The 18,195-nt window shown below is 34.9% G+C and overlaps 2 protein-coding genes across 2 annotated transcripts in view; both read right to left on the reverse strand.

Moving 5' to 3' along the window:
• Positions 1-16,908, reverse strand: part of LOC124535311 (lachesin-like) — a 79,116-nt gene extending 62,208 nt beyond the window's left edge. Inside the window, exon 1 of the mRNA XM_047111493.1 lies at positions 16,680-16,908. The gene's annotated coding sequence lies outside the window, so the exon portion shown is untranslated. The remainder of the gene's footprint in view (positions 1-16,679) is intronic.
• Positions 13,314-16,914, reverse strand: LOC124535400. The gene is made up of 2 exons (XM_047111608.1): positions 16,820-16,914; positions 13,314-13,809 (listed from the first exon to the last, which is right to left on the reverse strand). The coding sequence occupies exons 1-2, from the start codon at positions 16,912-16,914 to the stop codon at positions 13,314-13,316; spliced, it is 591 nt and encodes a 196-aa protein (XP_046967564.1).
• Positions 16,915-18,195: the final 1,281 nt, after the last annotated feature.

Here is an 18,195-nt window from a genome sequence, read left to right on the forward strand (position 1 = left end):
ACAATGCGTACATCAACAAAAAAATGTATATATTAAAAACTAATTTTAAATTTGGATTACAGTTCAATGAAACTCTTTTCCGATTATGATCCTGTCACAAATGTAGCTGTGTCAATGTTGGTTGGTCCCACAGTGGTGCAAAGTAATGAAATAAGCTATACCTACTTCTTAATCATTTTCAACGTAATTCAATTTTTTGCACCACATATCCTCCATCTAGATTCAACTGGGAACTGAATATTTAACATTTAATAAAATACATACAACATATTGTGGCTAAAAACAAAAATAGATAAACCATGACAATATTTTACGATGCTTTATACAATATTAAGTTTGTAAAAACGTTTATAAGTTTTCTATACAATTCAATTAATTCTTGTCTTTCTTTAATCATTACGATCCATGTCATAAGCCTAAAAATAGTGTCATAATTTTTTTATATTTACAGTTTTTTTATACTATAGACGGGACGAGCATGGTAAATAATAACCACCACCCATTGATATTTATAATATAATAAAAACCATATTATTGCATTACATTGCCCATAGACCGATATTATTAGGAACTAAGATGTTAAGTTACTTGCGTTTGTAGTTACTTTGGATCACTCACCCTCTAAACTGCAACATCAATACTAAGTATTTTTGTTTTGGTGGTAGAATATGGGTGGGTCATACATAAAAGTCGGCCTTGCATAAGGTACCACTCAGCGAAGAAAATTTAAAAGCTTGCGCTTTGTTTACTGAAATTAATATAACTTTTTATTAATCTTTAATTCTCCTACTAGTATTACATAGTTCATAAATTTATTTGCGTTAGCTACTTTTACCGAGTTTGTGTGATATATGTCAATCGTGTTGCTATGAGTGACGCCCATATTTATATATTGTTATCCGGGAAGTTTGGGAAATATCCTTTTTGGAAATACACGAGCATTTGAACGTGTATTCTATATTACCCACAAACATCTTAGCTGGAAATGGCTTTTTATAACATTAGCCTTAAGTTTTTGTAAGCCTGACTGCACTTTTGTGATATTTTACTGGAATTTAGTGTCTTATGACATTTTTATAAACTTAAAAAAATATTTTACTATTTGTTACATTTTAATCATACTAATATATACAAGCATTTTAAAAAGGAAAGTTACTATATCTGTCTATCTGTTGCTCTGTCCGGCCAAACCGAATTTGATAGGTTTAAGCATGATTGAGGCATTGAGGCTCCAAGGCTACTATTTTATGCGTAGCACTTGACGACCAAACCGCAACACGCCAGCGAAGCCGCGGGTGACGATTAGTAAGTGAAAATATTATTTAAATTGCTCACTATCCTTAAACACTTTATTTTAAAGTCTGAATGAAAAGTTATTTGGAAGGTACAAAGAGGCTCATTTATATTTATTGACCAGGTGTTTTTGTATACTCGCAAGGTGCATCAACCTCTTACGTATTTTTGTTATTTTTTTTATGGTATAGGTTGGCGGACGAGCACATGGGGCACCTGATGGTAAGTGGTACCCAAAGACAAAGACGCTGTAATAAATATTAACTATTCCTTAAATCGTCAATGTGCCACTAACCTTGGGAACTAAGATATTATCTCCCTTGTGCCTGTAGTTACACTGGCTCACTCACCCTTCAAACCGGAACACAATAATACTGAGTACTGTTGTTTGGCAGTAGAATAACTGATGAGTGGGTGGTACCTACCCAGACGGGTTTGCACAAAGCTCTACCACCAACTGAGTAAAGATGGTCATTAAGTCTTCTGTCAATACGCAGAAAACTTATTTGAGAATTGTTGAACATTCTGGTTTTATTGTACTATTTATTTCCAATGGATCATCAAATGTGCTTAACATTTAATTGCCTAGAGCATCAGCAAATATGAATGCCATATTGTGTAATAATTGGTGCATACTAGAACAGTAATTAACAAATTCGATACAGTGTCAACCAAATCAAATACCATAAGAAAATATATTTATTTATTTGGATTATCACTTAGTCTATCCACTCCGTGATCGAAGACACAGTGACTCCACCACTGATCACGGAGCGGGAGATGGAGATGGCTCTCAGCCGCCCGAGGGCCAAGAACACGGCGCCGGGTCCGGACGGGGTTCCAGGGCGTGTTCTGTGCGGCGCCCTGGAATTCCTAGGCGCAGGGCTTCGGGAGCTGTTCGACGAATGTCTGTACAGCGGACAGTTTCCGAAGCCTTGGAAGGAGGGAAAGTTGGTCCTGTTGCCGAAGGAAGGTCGTCCGCTGGATTCCCCTTCGGCATACAGGCCAATAGTGCTGCTGAACGAGATGGCCAAACTCTTCGAGAAGATTCTCGCAGCCCGTCTCGTTCAGCACCTCGAGGAGGTTGGTCCGGGCCTTTCAGAGGCTCAGTTCGGGTTCAGGGCGGGCCGGTCGACGGTCGACGCCCTGGACGCCTTGAAGGTTCGGACGACGGAAGCGGTAGCCCAGAGGCAAGTCGTCCTGGCGGTGTCACTTGACGTGGCGAATGCCTTCAACAGTCTCCCTTTCGAGACGATACGGGAGGCACTCCGATACCATGGGGTGCCAACCTATCTGAGGAGGCTGCTGGAGGCGTACCTCCAGGACAGGGAGGTCCTCTGGGCGGGGGTCGACGGGAGGTTGGTCCGGCGTCGGGTGGGCTGCGGCGTTCCACAGGGGTCGGTTCTCGGCCCAATCCTGTGGAACGTCGGTTTCGATTGGCTCCTGCGAGCTCCAGTCCTTCCCGGGATGGGAGTGTTGTGCTACGCCGACGACACCCTCGTCACGGCGACAGGCCGGGACTTTCGGGAGGCGGCTCGCCTCGCCGAGGTCGGAACGGCTCTCACCGTGGACCGTATGGGAATGCTGGGCCTGAGGGTCTCCATAACCAAAACGGAGGCTCTCCTATTCCACGGTCCATGGAGGGGACCCCCACGAGGGGCGAGTATCACCGTCCGGGGGACGGTGATCAAGGTGCAGTCCCAGATGAAGTATCTGGGCCTCATCCTGGACGGTCGATGGAGCTTCGGGCAGCATTTTGTGCATCTCGGCCCGAGGCTCATCAATGCCGCCGCCGCTCTTGGCCGCCTCCTTCCGAATGTGGGGGGGCCGGGATCGCTGTGCCGGCGTCTGTACGCCGGCGTAGTGAGGTCGATGGCGCTGTACGGTGCCCCGATCTGGGTCGACGCCCTCACCGCTGACAATCGGGCCCTGCTGCGGAAGCCGCAGAGGGTCATAGCGGTGAGAGGCATCAGAGGTTACCGTACGGTGTCGTGGACTGCGGCGACACTTCTCGCGGGCGATCCGCCCTGGGAGCTCCAGGCGGAGGTGCTCGCGGAGGTGTACCGGTTCCGGGTCGAGGCAAGGAACCGCGGCGACCGTCCAGGGTTGGCGGAGGTCGGGCGGATCAGGGCTCTAGCCCAGCAAGCCCTGATCGCCCGATGGCAGGAGGATCTGGGGTCACCCACGGCGGGCCTGGCGACAGTGGAGGCGATCCGTCCCCACTTGAGTCGCTGGGTCGCGAGGAATAAGGGCACGCTCACCTTCAGGATGACGCAGGTACTTACCGGGCACGGATGCTTCGGTAAGTACCTGCACGGAATAGCACGGCGGGAGGCGTCACCATCCTGCCACGAGTGTGGTGCGCCAATCGACACGGCGCACCACACCCTGAGTGAGTGTGCCGCGTGGGGTTCCCAGAGGCACTCCTTGGCGGCGTCTATGGGCGGAGACCTCTCGCTGTCGAGCATCATCAACGAAATGCTTAGCAGTGAGACGTGTTGGTCGGAGATGCGCTCCTTCTGCGAAAACGTAATGTCGCAGAAGGAAGCCGCGGAGCGGGAGCGGGAGAATGCCGCTACAGACCCGCTCCGCCGTAGACGACCGGGGAGGAGGAAAAGGCGCTACGCGCACCTTCTCTCCCCGCCTCAATAGGCGCCGCAGGGAAAAGGGGGGGTCTCCGTACCCCGAGAATCCCCCCTAGGTGTTGGAGGCCAGCATAGGCGGGTCGACCGTCAGGGCGTCACGGTAGCATGCGTAAGCGATCCCGTGGCGCCCGCCGAAAGACGGAGAGGGTACCGCTGGTTTTTTAGTGGGTAAACCCGGTGGTCCTGGGTGCACTCGGCGTCCAGGAAACTGGGGAGTCCCACACACCCCCCCACTTCCATCACGTGGGGGAAGCGCGTAAAGCGTTTTTCCAGCGAAAAAAAAAAAAAAAAAAAAAAAAAAAAAAAATCACTTAGTCTATAAGCGATTTAAGTAGATTAGATATAGTAGATTGAAGATCGTTTTTTTTACCAACCTTTGAGGAGATTTATCAATTTTTTCATTTATTTTGTCACTCGTAGATAATAACCCGTCAGACTTCAAGCAAGTAGGTAAAGGGTATAACAACATTTACATTGAAAAATAAATAGTAAAAAACACATTATTGATATTTTTACGATACAAAAGTCGAACTTCTCAGTTCTCCACTACATTATATGCATTATAGATATAGGTACATTCCTCTTGAATCTCTGTCTATAAATGAACCGTATTAAAATCCGTTACGAAGTTTAAAAGATCTAAGCGTACAGACGGCGGGAAGCGGCTTCGTTTTATACTATGTAGAGATGTAGCTTACATTAACGCTCACTGACTGACGCGCGCCCACTTCCTGTAAAACTTTTGATCAAATTATTTGATACACAGATATTCTTCTTAATCTTGATGACATTAAAAACTTATTAATTTGAAGTGCTGATACTGCTGTTAAAAATCATACTGTAAATAAAAATTACCTTTAAAAATTTAGACTAGAACTTACGAATATAATACAAGATATTTTAAAAACATATTACAAATAATACTTTTGATTCGCGTATCGCATTAAAGAGTATTTAGATTACCAATTTAGAAGAAAACACGTGGGATTTTCAATGAGCTTTATTATCATGATAGGTATAAACTTGAGAAGCAAAATATGATTGTATTTAAGTAATTTACTTCGTTCTCAGTTACATTTTCATTCTACATCATATAACAATTATATTCACCTTATAAAATAATCTTCACTGATAAAATAATACGAATTGCTTCAATTATAAAGCAATTTCATTATAATATGAGTTCAATTATTTAATCATGTCAAATCACGACCTATTTATAGAGAGAGTATTTATTGAGTAGGCCCAAACTAAAAATGTGATTAATTAATTGAGTTCTTTATATTATGGAATAGAAGTTAGCTATTTCTTTGTATACAAAAAACTATCATATCTTACTTCTATTTTCTTATTATACTCATCTGTTATTCTAAAAGTTTTTTTTTTAGTTAAAAGACGTACGATGAATACGTTGCTGTTAATATCTATTCTATTATTTTTCTAGACATAATAAGAAAAAAAATTATAAATATATATATATATATATATATAGCCTTTGAAAATGGAATCAATTTCGTTAAAAGTTTTACGCCACATCCCAACCATAGTTGGAATTTATTTTGAAAAAGATCCATTATTGACGAAATAAATTCGTAAGCGACCGCTTCAGAATAAATTGCATTTGTGATGGATATATAAATAAAAATATGATAAAAGCTTAGAAATCTACTACGTACCTATTTAAGACATTTCAAACGACGTATTTAAAATTCTACAAACGACTGTGAAAAAATTAAACATTGTATAATCTTCGATGAAAATTGTTGCTTACTTTAAGAAAGTCGAGAGCGAATCTTGAATTAATAATCCCTAAATACTGTTTTATCAGCTTTCAGTCTTTATCTTCTTAGACCGGATAGAAGATAAGGATCGTCGTTTACAAATTGCCCGCTCTAAATGTAGCCTCGTTATTATATAATCTATACGTATAATTAATGGATACGTAATATGGAAACCGCTATTTTCCTGTACATGTATGTACATGTGTATTATTTGATATATTTCTATACTACAGAGTTAAAGTAATTATTTCTGTTACAAGCTACTTTGATGGGATTACCCAGTCATAGTTTAAAATTGGTAAACATTCAACAGAAAAACGTTTGATTAATCATTAATATAATTATTTTTAATAATTGTAAATCGACCTTTGAGTACTCTAAGGCTTTTCATTTTATTTTACTTAGGAGGACTCATGAGTTTCAAATTAAAACTTATGGTAAAGCCAGTTTATTATAATTGGTTTTGCAAATTTTATATTGTAAGGACTTAATCATAGCGACATGGGAATTTATTACACAACCTTATGATTCCTGTGTCATTGAAAATATAGAAAAAAATATTGATAGTGTCGCTTTTAATGTAAGTATCAGTTATTTATTGTTACTGTTAGATCAGCAGTGTCGCAGCGTGCAATGGTTTCTATGCTCATCACATTTGGACTATTTAAGTATTTCGATTGTGGCAGTACGAAGTTTGTCGGGTCAGCTAGTATAAAATAAATGGTAAAAAATATTCTATATTTTATTAATACTACACCATATACTATTATTATTTATATAATATTATAATTTGCGCACGCATAATCAAATATCGAGAACCACGCAAACATAAGCAAAGTAAACTGCCTCAAATATAAACTCATACGTATTTATAAACACAAGCTAAAATTTAGACCATTAAGCCGATCATTTTCATATTGTTTCTATACGAAAGATATCCCACTAAGCATTGTATTGAAGAGGGAAATCATCTTGGACGGATACATTAAAATAATGTAAGAGCTTGTAAAGATCACACTACTGAGCTTAGGACTCCTTTTGTTTTTGAAAAGGAAACTTGGAACTTATTATATGATGCTTCTATTCGCATATAGTATAACATTAACAGTATAGTATTACTATGTTTTAGTTTACTTAAATTATTCGAGTTGTTAAAATAATACATATTTATAAGTGTAAAATTAAAAAGTGTGTGTAGGTAACAACACTAACACGTTAAGCAAAAACTTACAAACGCTTACGAGTGTTTGCTTCTCATCTTATTTACTAATAACAAAGAAGAATTTTCATTAATCTAGCCATTTCAAATTATATGTTAATAAATATAAAAACCCTACAACCTTTTATTCGTTATTCAAATTATGTACATAAAAATAATGTAATGTAATATATAAGTATAAAAAAATAAGTAAGATTTGAATCTAAATCGAATTCGTTTTTTAATTTCAATAAACTAAAAAGTTCTTTACGTAAACCACGTTTGAGAATTTGTAACAAAAATGTTTCTATAAATTACCATTTGTAAAGAAGAAAAAAAAGAAACCATATTTTGTTTAAAGCCGTAGATGATAAAAACGTTCGCTTTTAAAGACAAAGAAGCGTTACTAGAGCTGAAGAACTGGTCCGTTCCAAACAAATTACTTAGCTGAACTACAAACTTGCATAAACTTTGATGAGCCAGATTTCGACTTCATAATCAATGTTTTACATACTCCCGATAAAAATACGAACGAGGATTATTGGATCTATCATAAAAATATATATTTTTATTAAATGTCTTTTATGTACTTATATTTTTATTTAAAATACATTATAATGTTTAGAGCATTTATCAGTACATAAATATTTTAAGCATTTTATAAATAATTATACTGATGACTAATTACTTTAATATATTTTGCATTAGAATAGGTGACAAAAGGTCCACAATGGATACCGATATACACATGTCATTGGCACTGCAAAGACATATCTTTTGTCCATCACATCGTCAATATACTATCAACTTTGGGAATTTAGACGTGCCTTTTGTGGCTGTAGTTAAACTCGCTCACTAGCCCTCGAAACCGAAACATAACAATACTATGCTGTTTACCGGCACAGCATGCACATTTCATGTTTACCGGTGAACATGCTGTGTTTAAACTTACTCAAAATACTTTTCAAAGTATTTTAGGAAAACCCCTATCATGAAATAATAATATCGATAATATGTATAATATTATAGATGCAAAAGTAATTCTATCTGTCTATCTGTCTGTTACTCTTTCACTATAGTTATAAGCAGTTTTCTAATTTACTATGGAATAAGCTTGAACATGACGACAAACGCCCGATGGCGAAACCGCGGGCGGCAACTAAAGTTACAGTAGTACTAAATATAAAGTTATAAATCTGTTTGATTATAATATCTTTAGATCATAGCTTATAAATATATTATAGATATTGTTGTCGATTCGATGGAGAAGAAGCTAAGAACAAGGAACATCTTGGTTCCAGGTTCGTGACGTATTGATGGTTTAAAGATCGATTTGTATTAATTCTCATCATAAACAGTATCTATAAGGGAAGGTAATCAACTCAACAACAAGGGGCCCATTATCTCACCTACCTTAATATGTTGTAATAAATAAAATATATTTTTAATAAATCTTTAAGCTGTTGAAAGGATTTAAATATAAATTCAGTTAAACGTCAGATGTCTGATGTTGATATAAACGAAGGTTTTATAATACCAGCATAAAGTCACACATGATAAAATTATTCGAATAAATTTTACATTTGCGTCAATAAAAAACCTCCGACGAATATGAAAGTTGGCGATATTAATTTCAGTTGTTCGAATATTCATGTGTACTGCTCGCTTTGTGGGTAAACGAAAAGCTAATTGTATGTTTTATTTATTTTATTTATTACATATTAACTGGGTAAGAATTGCCATTTTTCATTATTATTAAAGATGATATTATTCCTCTGAAACGAATAAATTCGAGGTATCTTAAACTCAAGATGTAAATAAGTCTCTTTTCAACAAATCTTAATTACTAATCGCACTTTAAACTGTAGGTCTTAATCAATATTTTCTTACCTCTCGCTTCAAAAGGTGTTATCTATCATAGCGTTAAAAGGCAATCAGAATATAAATAAAACAAGTCTTAGCCAGTAGTAATTACTTTCCTATGCTCTTACATTAAAGAGAGAGCTTTAGATATTAAAGAGTATGCATTCATCTCTCTTATTTCATATAAATTTATGTCGCTTGAAACTTCTATTTTTAATAAAACTGTAAATGTCATATCGTACTTAATAAATAAGTTTTTATCTATATTTAGCTCCATTATCTTTATATTTATTTGTAACTAGATGTGCCTACGAATTTTTGCGTATTTAAATTTAGTAATTTTTTCGTATTTCAGCGTGACATAATTATTATTTTATGTATAATTCTAAAACAAACGTTACTAGCCTACGTTACTCCTTATAATGTTGGCTATCTACCAGGGAAAGTCTCGTCAAAATCGGTCCAGTCGTTCTAGAGTTTAGCCGAAAATAACAGTCAGACAGACGAAAATTGTGAATTTAACCGAGTAGACATACATACATACGCATTTAGTTAAAAGCGGCTATTTTTAAATAACGAACAGACATTTCAATTTTATGATTGTATAAAATCAATTTACGAGTCTGTCTCTGGTTCTCACTAATGTAATTAGGGTGTTATTAAATGAAAAATAAAATACACATAAAGATGTACTGTATTTTCAACCGACTTCAAAAAGGAGGAGGTTATCAATTCGTCTGTATTTTTTTTTTTTTTTTTTTTTATGTTTGTTACCTCATAACTTTTTACTGGGTGGACCGATTTTGATAATTTTTTTTTTTGTTTGAAAGGTAGTGCTTCCCGTGGGGTCCCATTTTTTTTTTATTTTTTTCCGATGATGGTATCCTTATGAAAACGACATAAGTCTTAAATTTGCATTGTGTATGTGCGCGATAAATAGGTGAATAACTCAAAATTGGTTTGCACAATTTTGATTATTCTTTTAAAATTATAAAGGACATACTTTAAGGGTAGTTTGGTGAAAGTTTGGTAAGGTTCTGATTATAGGATCCATGACAAATTAAGGGAACGGGAGGGAACGGAACAGTTCTGAGGAGCACGTTAGCAATACTCGGTCGAATCTTTTATTTATGGGTTACTTGGATATTTAAATCATCTTCCGGAACGTGGTTATGTTCATGTAATTGTCATAATCGAATATTATAATTAACAAGCGACCCGCCCCGACTTCTCACGGGTGCAAAACTGATACTAAATATACTAAAGAATTTGTTTATTTACGACATCACATTGCAAACTTCTAAAATTGTCAGTGTTTCTTTACTATATTGTTCATTTATTATATATACAAACCTTCCCCTTGAATCACACTATCTATTAAAAAAAACCGCATCAAAATCCGTTGCGTAGTTTTAAAGATATAGGGACAGAGAAAGCGTCTTGTTTTATACCATATATTGACGGAACTCCTAAACGGCTTACAGTTAGGGTGCGATTTGGGGCAGAATTTCTTACTGTCTTTAATCAAATTTTGTGTATATGATGTGATGTCATATGATGTACGACATAGCATACGAATAGCTCTTTTGCAAATTTTTTTTTACTGAGGTCGATTACAGCTCATTCGAGAGTGGTACCTTGTAGTTTATGCCGCATGACGTATTAAAGCCGCATTTTCGAAAATCTATTTTTGCTTTATTCGAAAGTTTCTTTTGAAATTGTCCCCGAAGTAGTTTCTGATTCATATAAACGGCACGCTTAATCTATCCATATTAAAAAAAATGTTAGTCTACATCAGCTTCACTTAAAATCAAAAAATAAATAAAATTTTAACAAAAAGAAAAACCGACTTCAAACAAAACACTATTATAAAACAAATAAAAATGTACTAAAAAGTAATAAAAATAATTGCATATTTAACATATTTTTGAGAGTCCTCCTAGGTAAAATGAAATGAAAAATATTAGACTACTTAAAAGTCGATTTACGATTATATAATGTAGTTATAATTATTGCTATATTTGGAGTCGGTGTCCATTCTACTGAAAATTTAGCGACATAAATACCCAATAACTTTTTTGTAACGGTTTACCAACACATATGCGGCCTCATAACCCAGCTACTATATTCAACTTTTGGTGCTTATATTTATTTTAGTTTTGACAGCATACATTCGAAAAGCGCCAACGACATTATATCCTATTGTATTGCAGGGTCGTAATATTTTAAAACTTAAATATATGAAAATGTGCTACGCACTATAATATAAATACCTATTATATCTGGTGGATAGAAATGGATTTTATAAGGGACACGTTTTTTATCTATTTAATTTTATTTATTGGTGTATGAAAAGTGATAATTATATACATATGTTTAAAATCATTAAAATTAAATGTATGTAAATGCAATAAAATACGATAAGTATATTATAAGAGTATACATTATTTATTCATCATTTCAGTGGTGATTAATCAAAAGCACCAAAGACCTCGAACAGCTGAAAAAATATCAAACATGTTCTAGTCGGCTTTTAAAAGTCGACTACGCATCTCGTCAGCAATCAAAATGAGCTCTTAGTATCGAGACCACGAATTTTAACTTAAAATGAATAACTATTTAGTGAAAGAGTGACATGAAGTATCAAAATAATCACAAAATTTCAGGATGGCACTACAAAATATGAATATAACTTTCATTAAAAATAAATTGTAAGCTCGATACTTCTTTTTTTTTATTACTTACCCCTCTATTAATCTAAGGTAAAATAATATACTGTTGGCCAACTATTATTTGTCAACATATGACAACAGTTGATTTTATTTTGGTAAAATTTAATGAGCCTTTTACTTTGTACATTGTTTTACTATCTATCTAAATTATGATTGTATGTTCCGGATATATCGCATTTTCAGTAAACGCTTAAAAGCGTTTTAGATAACCCATTTCAATATAAAGTCCAAATCATTATATAGTTTTTAACATAAACAAGAATAATGTACGCGATAATAAAATAAAACATCATGTACATTCTAACAGCCAGGCAAAGCTTATTCTACGCTCGTCTAATGCATGTTTGCGGTAAGGGAAAAATATTTTGACACTTTCTATTTTGATTTCCTTAACCGCTCAACACGAGGTGAATTATAAACAACGATATAATAGTGCTGTATCAAAGAAATAAGATCCAGTTAGATGAAGAGTGGTGTTAGAATCCAAATTGAAACTAAAAAAACTGAAAACTATCTAAAAACTGATTACATTTTAAACTATCATTTTTAACTATCTCATTATACATACATCTGCAGGCACATCTGTAGGTATAATGAGAATTCGTGGTATTAATATATTTTCCAGCAACTTTATTGCATGGAGGTAGAACAGCTCATTCAGTATTTAAGTTGCCACTAAATATTTAGAATAACCCTGACGCAGTATGCAATATTAAGAAACAAATAAATAAAATAAAATACTGCCTCCATCCAATAAAGTTGCTGCAATGCCCGATGGTGCAAAGGCCAATGCGATGCCATTCTTTGATCGTATTTCAGAAAGAATTAGCGAAATAATGTTTTGCCAGTTCCCCCGGTGCATCCAAAAAGAAGAACCCACCTCGTCCAGCTGAGACTGCGAGCATAATGTGATCATAAATGGTTCTTTGTTCCTCATTCATTAGTGGGACATTGCGGGCAACAATCGCTGCCATTTCTACAATGTTGTACTGCAGTTCACGATTCATTTCAGTGTTCATTAAATCAGATGCAGTTCGATTTGGCAAATTTATACCGAAATGACTGAGTGGTAAGTTGGCAATCGCAATGCAAAGATCCTCAATATCAATCCTTGCTTCATTGTACATAGCGTCGCTGAATGTTATGATGTTGATGCAATATATCATCAGTCATTGCATCTTTGTCATTATCCCACAATATCTGTGCTCGGGCTGAAAAATATGTAGTTAACACTATAGCAGATAATAGACGAATTTGTATTGCTGTACAGTTCAATGCAGCTTCAGCAAGCATACATTCCCACTGGTTGTCGTCGTCCAGCAAGCCGAGTGCAAGGCATGCATCTTTATACGTTGGATAGTGCTGCCCATTCACTTCACGTATATCTTGAAATGATAATGGGCCAGTAACATTAACCAACAACAGTCGAAGATAAAAGCACTCAGTGTGTCTTGGATTGACTTATGAATAATGAATAATCGCCCCGAAGTGTTTGTTTTAAATAAATTGAGACAAGCAGCAACTTGTGAGCCTTGCTTTTTGTTTGAGTCCATGTGAAATTGCGTGGTACTAGTGAATAGAGTAATTTTCGTGCAAAGGCACCAAAATCATTCGCACGATTACTGCGAGTGAGTGAGTGTAGTTTTAGTTGGATTTTTTGCACGATCAATCGCTGTCTGGTTCGAAAAAATACACGTTGACCGTTTTCAAGGTGGACGGTTAACTGAACCATTGCTGGATCCCGTTCTTGAACATGAATAAAACCAAAGATACGCCAAGCAGCTTCATTGGAGCTGAAGTATCAACCAATTTGGTAGAGCATTATTTCATCGTTTTTATTCACTGGAGGAGCATTCAAATTAGAATTTTCCACTATAAATTCACCCATATCACTGCCTTTATGGGCATATTTGCAAATGTATCTGATGCTCTTCAAAGAACTGCAGAACTCAACTTTAATATGAGCATTGTATGTCTTGCGCAGCAGAGGCGAATATGGCACCACCCAACGATTGTCAATGACTGTGTTGCTGATATTTTTAATAAATGTTTGTCCGCCAATATCGGGATTTCTTCGACGATATATTGGATATCCGTCGACATTTGTGACCGTATAATTAGTAAAATCTTTAGGGAATTTTTTAGTACATTTTCCATTTGCCATGCATGGCGATGAACTACCAAGAGTACCACATGGACCATAGATGCTGTTTGCTGTAACAATATCAAACAGCAGTTGATCAGTGGACTGATCTGGAATTTCCGCAGAAATGATACTATCGATTTCTTCAGGACAACTGTGTAGGGAGTGACAGAAATCTTATTGTTTGAGAGACACACCGAGACCGGCTTCTCGTGCCTACTCCGTGCTGTTTACTGGGTCAGAAGTGACACCTGTAGACAACTAGCTAGTATAACTAATTTAATTAGACGATTGATCATTTATCGACCGTGGATAAAAAATGATAAAACTACTAAAATGGCTATTAAAAAACAGGAGTTGGTGATAAAACGGTAAAAAATTAGGGTTGCTTGTATTTTTAATGCGACATAATAAGTTATAATATATAATATAAAAAAAAAGAAATGTCAAAAAATTAAAAAAAAAATGTTAAGGGCGGACAATCTGTATCAATCAGGAGTATGAAAAATAGATGTTGGCCGATTCTCAGACCTACTCAATATGCTCACACAGTTTCATGAGAATCAGTCAAGCCGTTTCGAAATTTATATATAAGATTGTCTAAACTTGATGTAATTTGTATGTAGGTTTAATAGCGTAAAGGTAAGTTATTTACATGGCTAAATATTGGTTAAGAAACTAAGTAATTTCAAATCAAGAAAATATAATATATTTGTTAAATAAAATAGTATGCATTCATTAGTAACACATATTGATATTAAGATACTAGATTTACACACATGTATATGTACCTAATGACATCAATACTCATACATACACAAGGTAGAAAAGATACAATATATTATTATTAATAAAAAAAAATTATTGGTCTAATGACGTCTATATTGAGTGAACGAGCCTACTACTTTATACTGCTGTATTGTAAAGAATGAGTTAGCTGGTATAATTAAAAGCTTCTCAGATGCTATAATTGTCAATGCATAGACATTTTAAGTAATGGTTTATATATCTTACAGTGTAAATGTAGGGCAGGGTTGACTGCAACAAATATTCTGCTGATTGGGATAGCCAAAGATAAGAAACGATAACATAACACATTTAAAAAAATCACAATTTCAAAATCTTTCCTGTATTATTAAATAGACTAATTTTGATTATTGTAAAGCGATTTATAAAGTAAAAACTGAAATTCAACCAAAAACATGAGTCTATATGCACGTATTATACGCGTACGAATTCAGAAACCTTTTCCTTTTGAAGTCGGTTAAAAAATATGCACCACAATCTTCTTGACACCATTACACTCAAACAGTTTTCCGGACCGGACGTCCCGTACTATTCTTGAAGACGGTGACATTTTTTTCAGCCCTGCTTTATTAGCATCAATCAAAAAAAAATGCGCTTCATTCAAATAGGCCCTTAGAAGAACTTATGAATCGTTTGAAAAAAAAAAAAATTATCGCCATTTCCGAGTATATCAATCAAATATCAAAATCGGCAACGAGTAGTTAATATTATTCACCAATCCATATATACTGACTCGGGTTTTCTTTTATCTTTACATAGTATAAAACAAAGTTGTTTACCTCTGTCTGTCCCTATGTATGCTTAGATCTTTAAAATTACGCAATGGATTTTGATGCGGTTTTTTTAATAGGTAGAGTTGTATATAATATAATACATGGACAATTTAGTAAAGAAACGCTGACAATTTTAGAAGTATCTAATGTGATGAAGTTAATAAACAAATTCTGTAGTATATTTATTATCAGCATTGCACCCGTGCGAAGCCTGAGCGGACCGCTAGTAATCTATATAGTCTTCTTATCGATATCGATAAAAAAAATATTGTTTTAATTTTCGTAAATGGCGAAATCAATGTTTAATAGATATTAATGTTTATAAAATAAGCAAAATGTCCCTTTGCTAAGCCGTTTGATTGGAAGATTCGCCTACATATATATGTATATAACCATCCCTTATAATCTCCCTTGTTATCTAGGATAACAAGCATCCTCAATTATGTCCTAAAGTATTAGCAATGTTTATTTTCATTAAAATCAGTTAAAAGATACTTTAAAAAGAAAAAATATGACTGAATAGTTTTTTTGTAAACATATTCTCGTAAATATTAATCAATCGATCGATCAAAATATACTTTATTCAAGTAATCTTTATGAGCGCTTTTAAATCGTTATTTTACAGAACTGTACTAAACGTAAACCTACCACTGGTTTGGAATTAAGAAACTGTAAAGAAAACAGTAGTTACTCTTTACCAACATTTAAAGTATAGTATAATTTAAGATATAATAAATACAAATCATTGTTACAGTTTTATCTCATAAGTAAATGTAAATAATATATAATTTTTTAGTTTATTCATTTTTCAATTTAACAGGAATTCTTAAAACTATCATCCAGTACCACGTGTCTTTGAGATTTTTTTCTTTAGATTGGGCTATTAATTTAAATACGATATAAATGAGAGTAATAAATAAATTGGTATATTCGGCAATATTCGGTAACGGCTGTATCAACACAATAAAAGTATTGTGACTTGACGGTTATTTTATATAAACCGCTCACGATACGGCTGAGTGGCAGTTTTTGTTGCTCATCGACACTTCATTCATCTCAACCAAAACATTAACAGTTCCATTGTAATCACGAACAATAACCGCACCACACGAATTTGTGACAATAATGATTCTTGGAAAGAGCCTTTTAATTTTCTACCAGTGTAATGAAAATCTTATATATTTATTGTTCTTTGTTAATTTCTTTTAGGACTAACACTGAACTCTAATAAAACTCGTCCATCTAATTAATGTAAACAATAAATGTTAACTTCCTAATTGTCATTACCCTTGAGCGATAACAAAGAAAAACAAATATGCAAGTATTAAAAAGTACACAGGTCACATGAAAACACCATTAAAAATATTCAAAACAATGTTTACAAACAACTCAAGTTTTGAAACTTGCGCAAATTAAAAGTATGAAAAACTACTTTATTTCTTACCTTTATTTTGAGAGCGCCTTCAACACCCGCGGTCGGGAGATGGCGCGGCGGAGCGACGCAACGCAGCGCAACGTTCAACTTTTAGCAGCGCTCGAACGCTAGGAACGCAGCGCGACCCGCGGGTACCGGCGATTCATTACCAACGAGCGTGGAGGCTGCACGCCGCCCGCTCACCGCCCGCACCCCGTTCGACCGTGCGCATGCGCCCCTTGTCCCTATCGCGCTCCTGTTGCATCTGACGCGACGTCAAAACGTAAACGCTATGAATACGGTTAATCGGTGATATCTAGCGATCTGGATATCGCGAAACTCGCAGATTTAATTTAAATTAATATATATAAATATTTAAGACATATTTTTGAATAATAATTTAAAATGACTAGATCATAGTTTCATTAAATATTAAACAAGAATATACATTCGTAATTATCATCTAAAAATACACATTGTTATAATTTTGATTATTTACCACTCTTGTTTACTTTCTGTGTATTCCCATTAACTTAACTTAAAACATTTAAGAGTATTTAGTAAAAAAGATTCCCTTTAATAATAACCCTTCCTTAATCGCTATGAACCTTCATCAGAGCACTACAAGCTAAACGTAATCCTTTAAAACATGTTAGACCTTATTTATAGCTGGGCTAATAGCACCTAAATCCAAGACCGTGCTTTAGCGAACATTGAACAGAAAGCCATTATAGGAAAACTTTTTAAATTTTAATATAAAATTTTCAGTTATTTTATTTATTGTATGAATACTAAATATACCCGTTTATTAATATACCTATATATGTATTGCAATAATTTAATTTTTTATCAAATAAAGTCAATTAAAATCGTTTCCTTTGCTCCACAGTTATACAATAACATAACACCTTAGCTAATAATGCCAAGTTTCAGTACGTCCGGATACGCACTGAAACTTGCCATTGTTAGCTAAGGGTTTTGTTTTATATCTTTGCAGTCATTATCACAGTATGAGTGGGCCCGAAACTTGAATTATCATATTTAGTTAAAATGTTTAGTCTATAAACCAGAGTTAAAAACAAATTCTATTTTTCTTTTTAAATATTAAATAATAAAAATAAATATTATGACTCTCATTTTAATAGCGAACCACAAAAAAAAATATTGATTTATTACGCTATAATAATTATTATTAAGTTTGAGTATTTTTACCTGAAATAAAATCATATTTTAACACCTATTAAATAATGACCTCTTTAAAGAAAGGATAGGGTGCGATAATAGGGGATTTGAGAAGGGATTTTAAAAGTCACTCGCTTATTTCTGCATGTATCTATAATACTCCGATAATCATTCGACAAGTAACTTTTTTTAGTATTAAAAATACTTATATAAATAATATTTGTGTTACTTTATTATATTACATAAATACTTAATTATTTACGTACATACCGTAATGTATGGGTATAAATATATTAATTTTTTTAATGACATCCCAGTGTTTAAAACACGTAAATATAAAACGAAGATTAGCCTTTCGTACCTG

This window comes from Vanessa cardui, chromosome 14, assembly GCF_905220365.1.
Source record: "Vanessa cardui chromosome 14, ilVanCard2.1, whole genome shotgun sequence".
Classification (NCBI taxonomy): domain Eukaryota; kingdom Metazoa; phylum Arthropoda; class Insecta; order Lepidoptera; family Nymphalidae; genus Vanessa; species Vanessa cardui.

Bases quoted from the DNA above. Each gene is read 5' to 3' on its own strand.
- LOC124535400 (XM_047111608.1), bottom strand. From the start codon at position 16,914: ATGCAACAGGAGCGCGATAGGGACAAGGGGCGCATGCGCACGGTCGAA. The intron at 13,810-16,819 runs GTAATGAATCGC...CTCCCTACACAG, and splicing joins TGCAGCCTCCACGCTCGTTG to TTGTCCTGAAGAAATCGATA.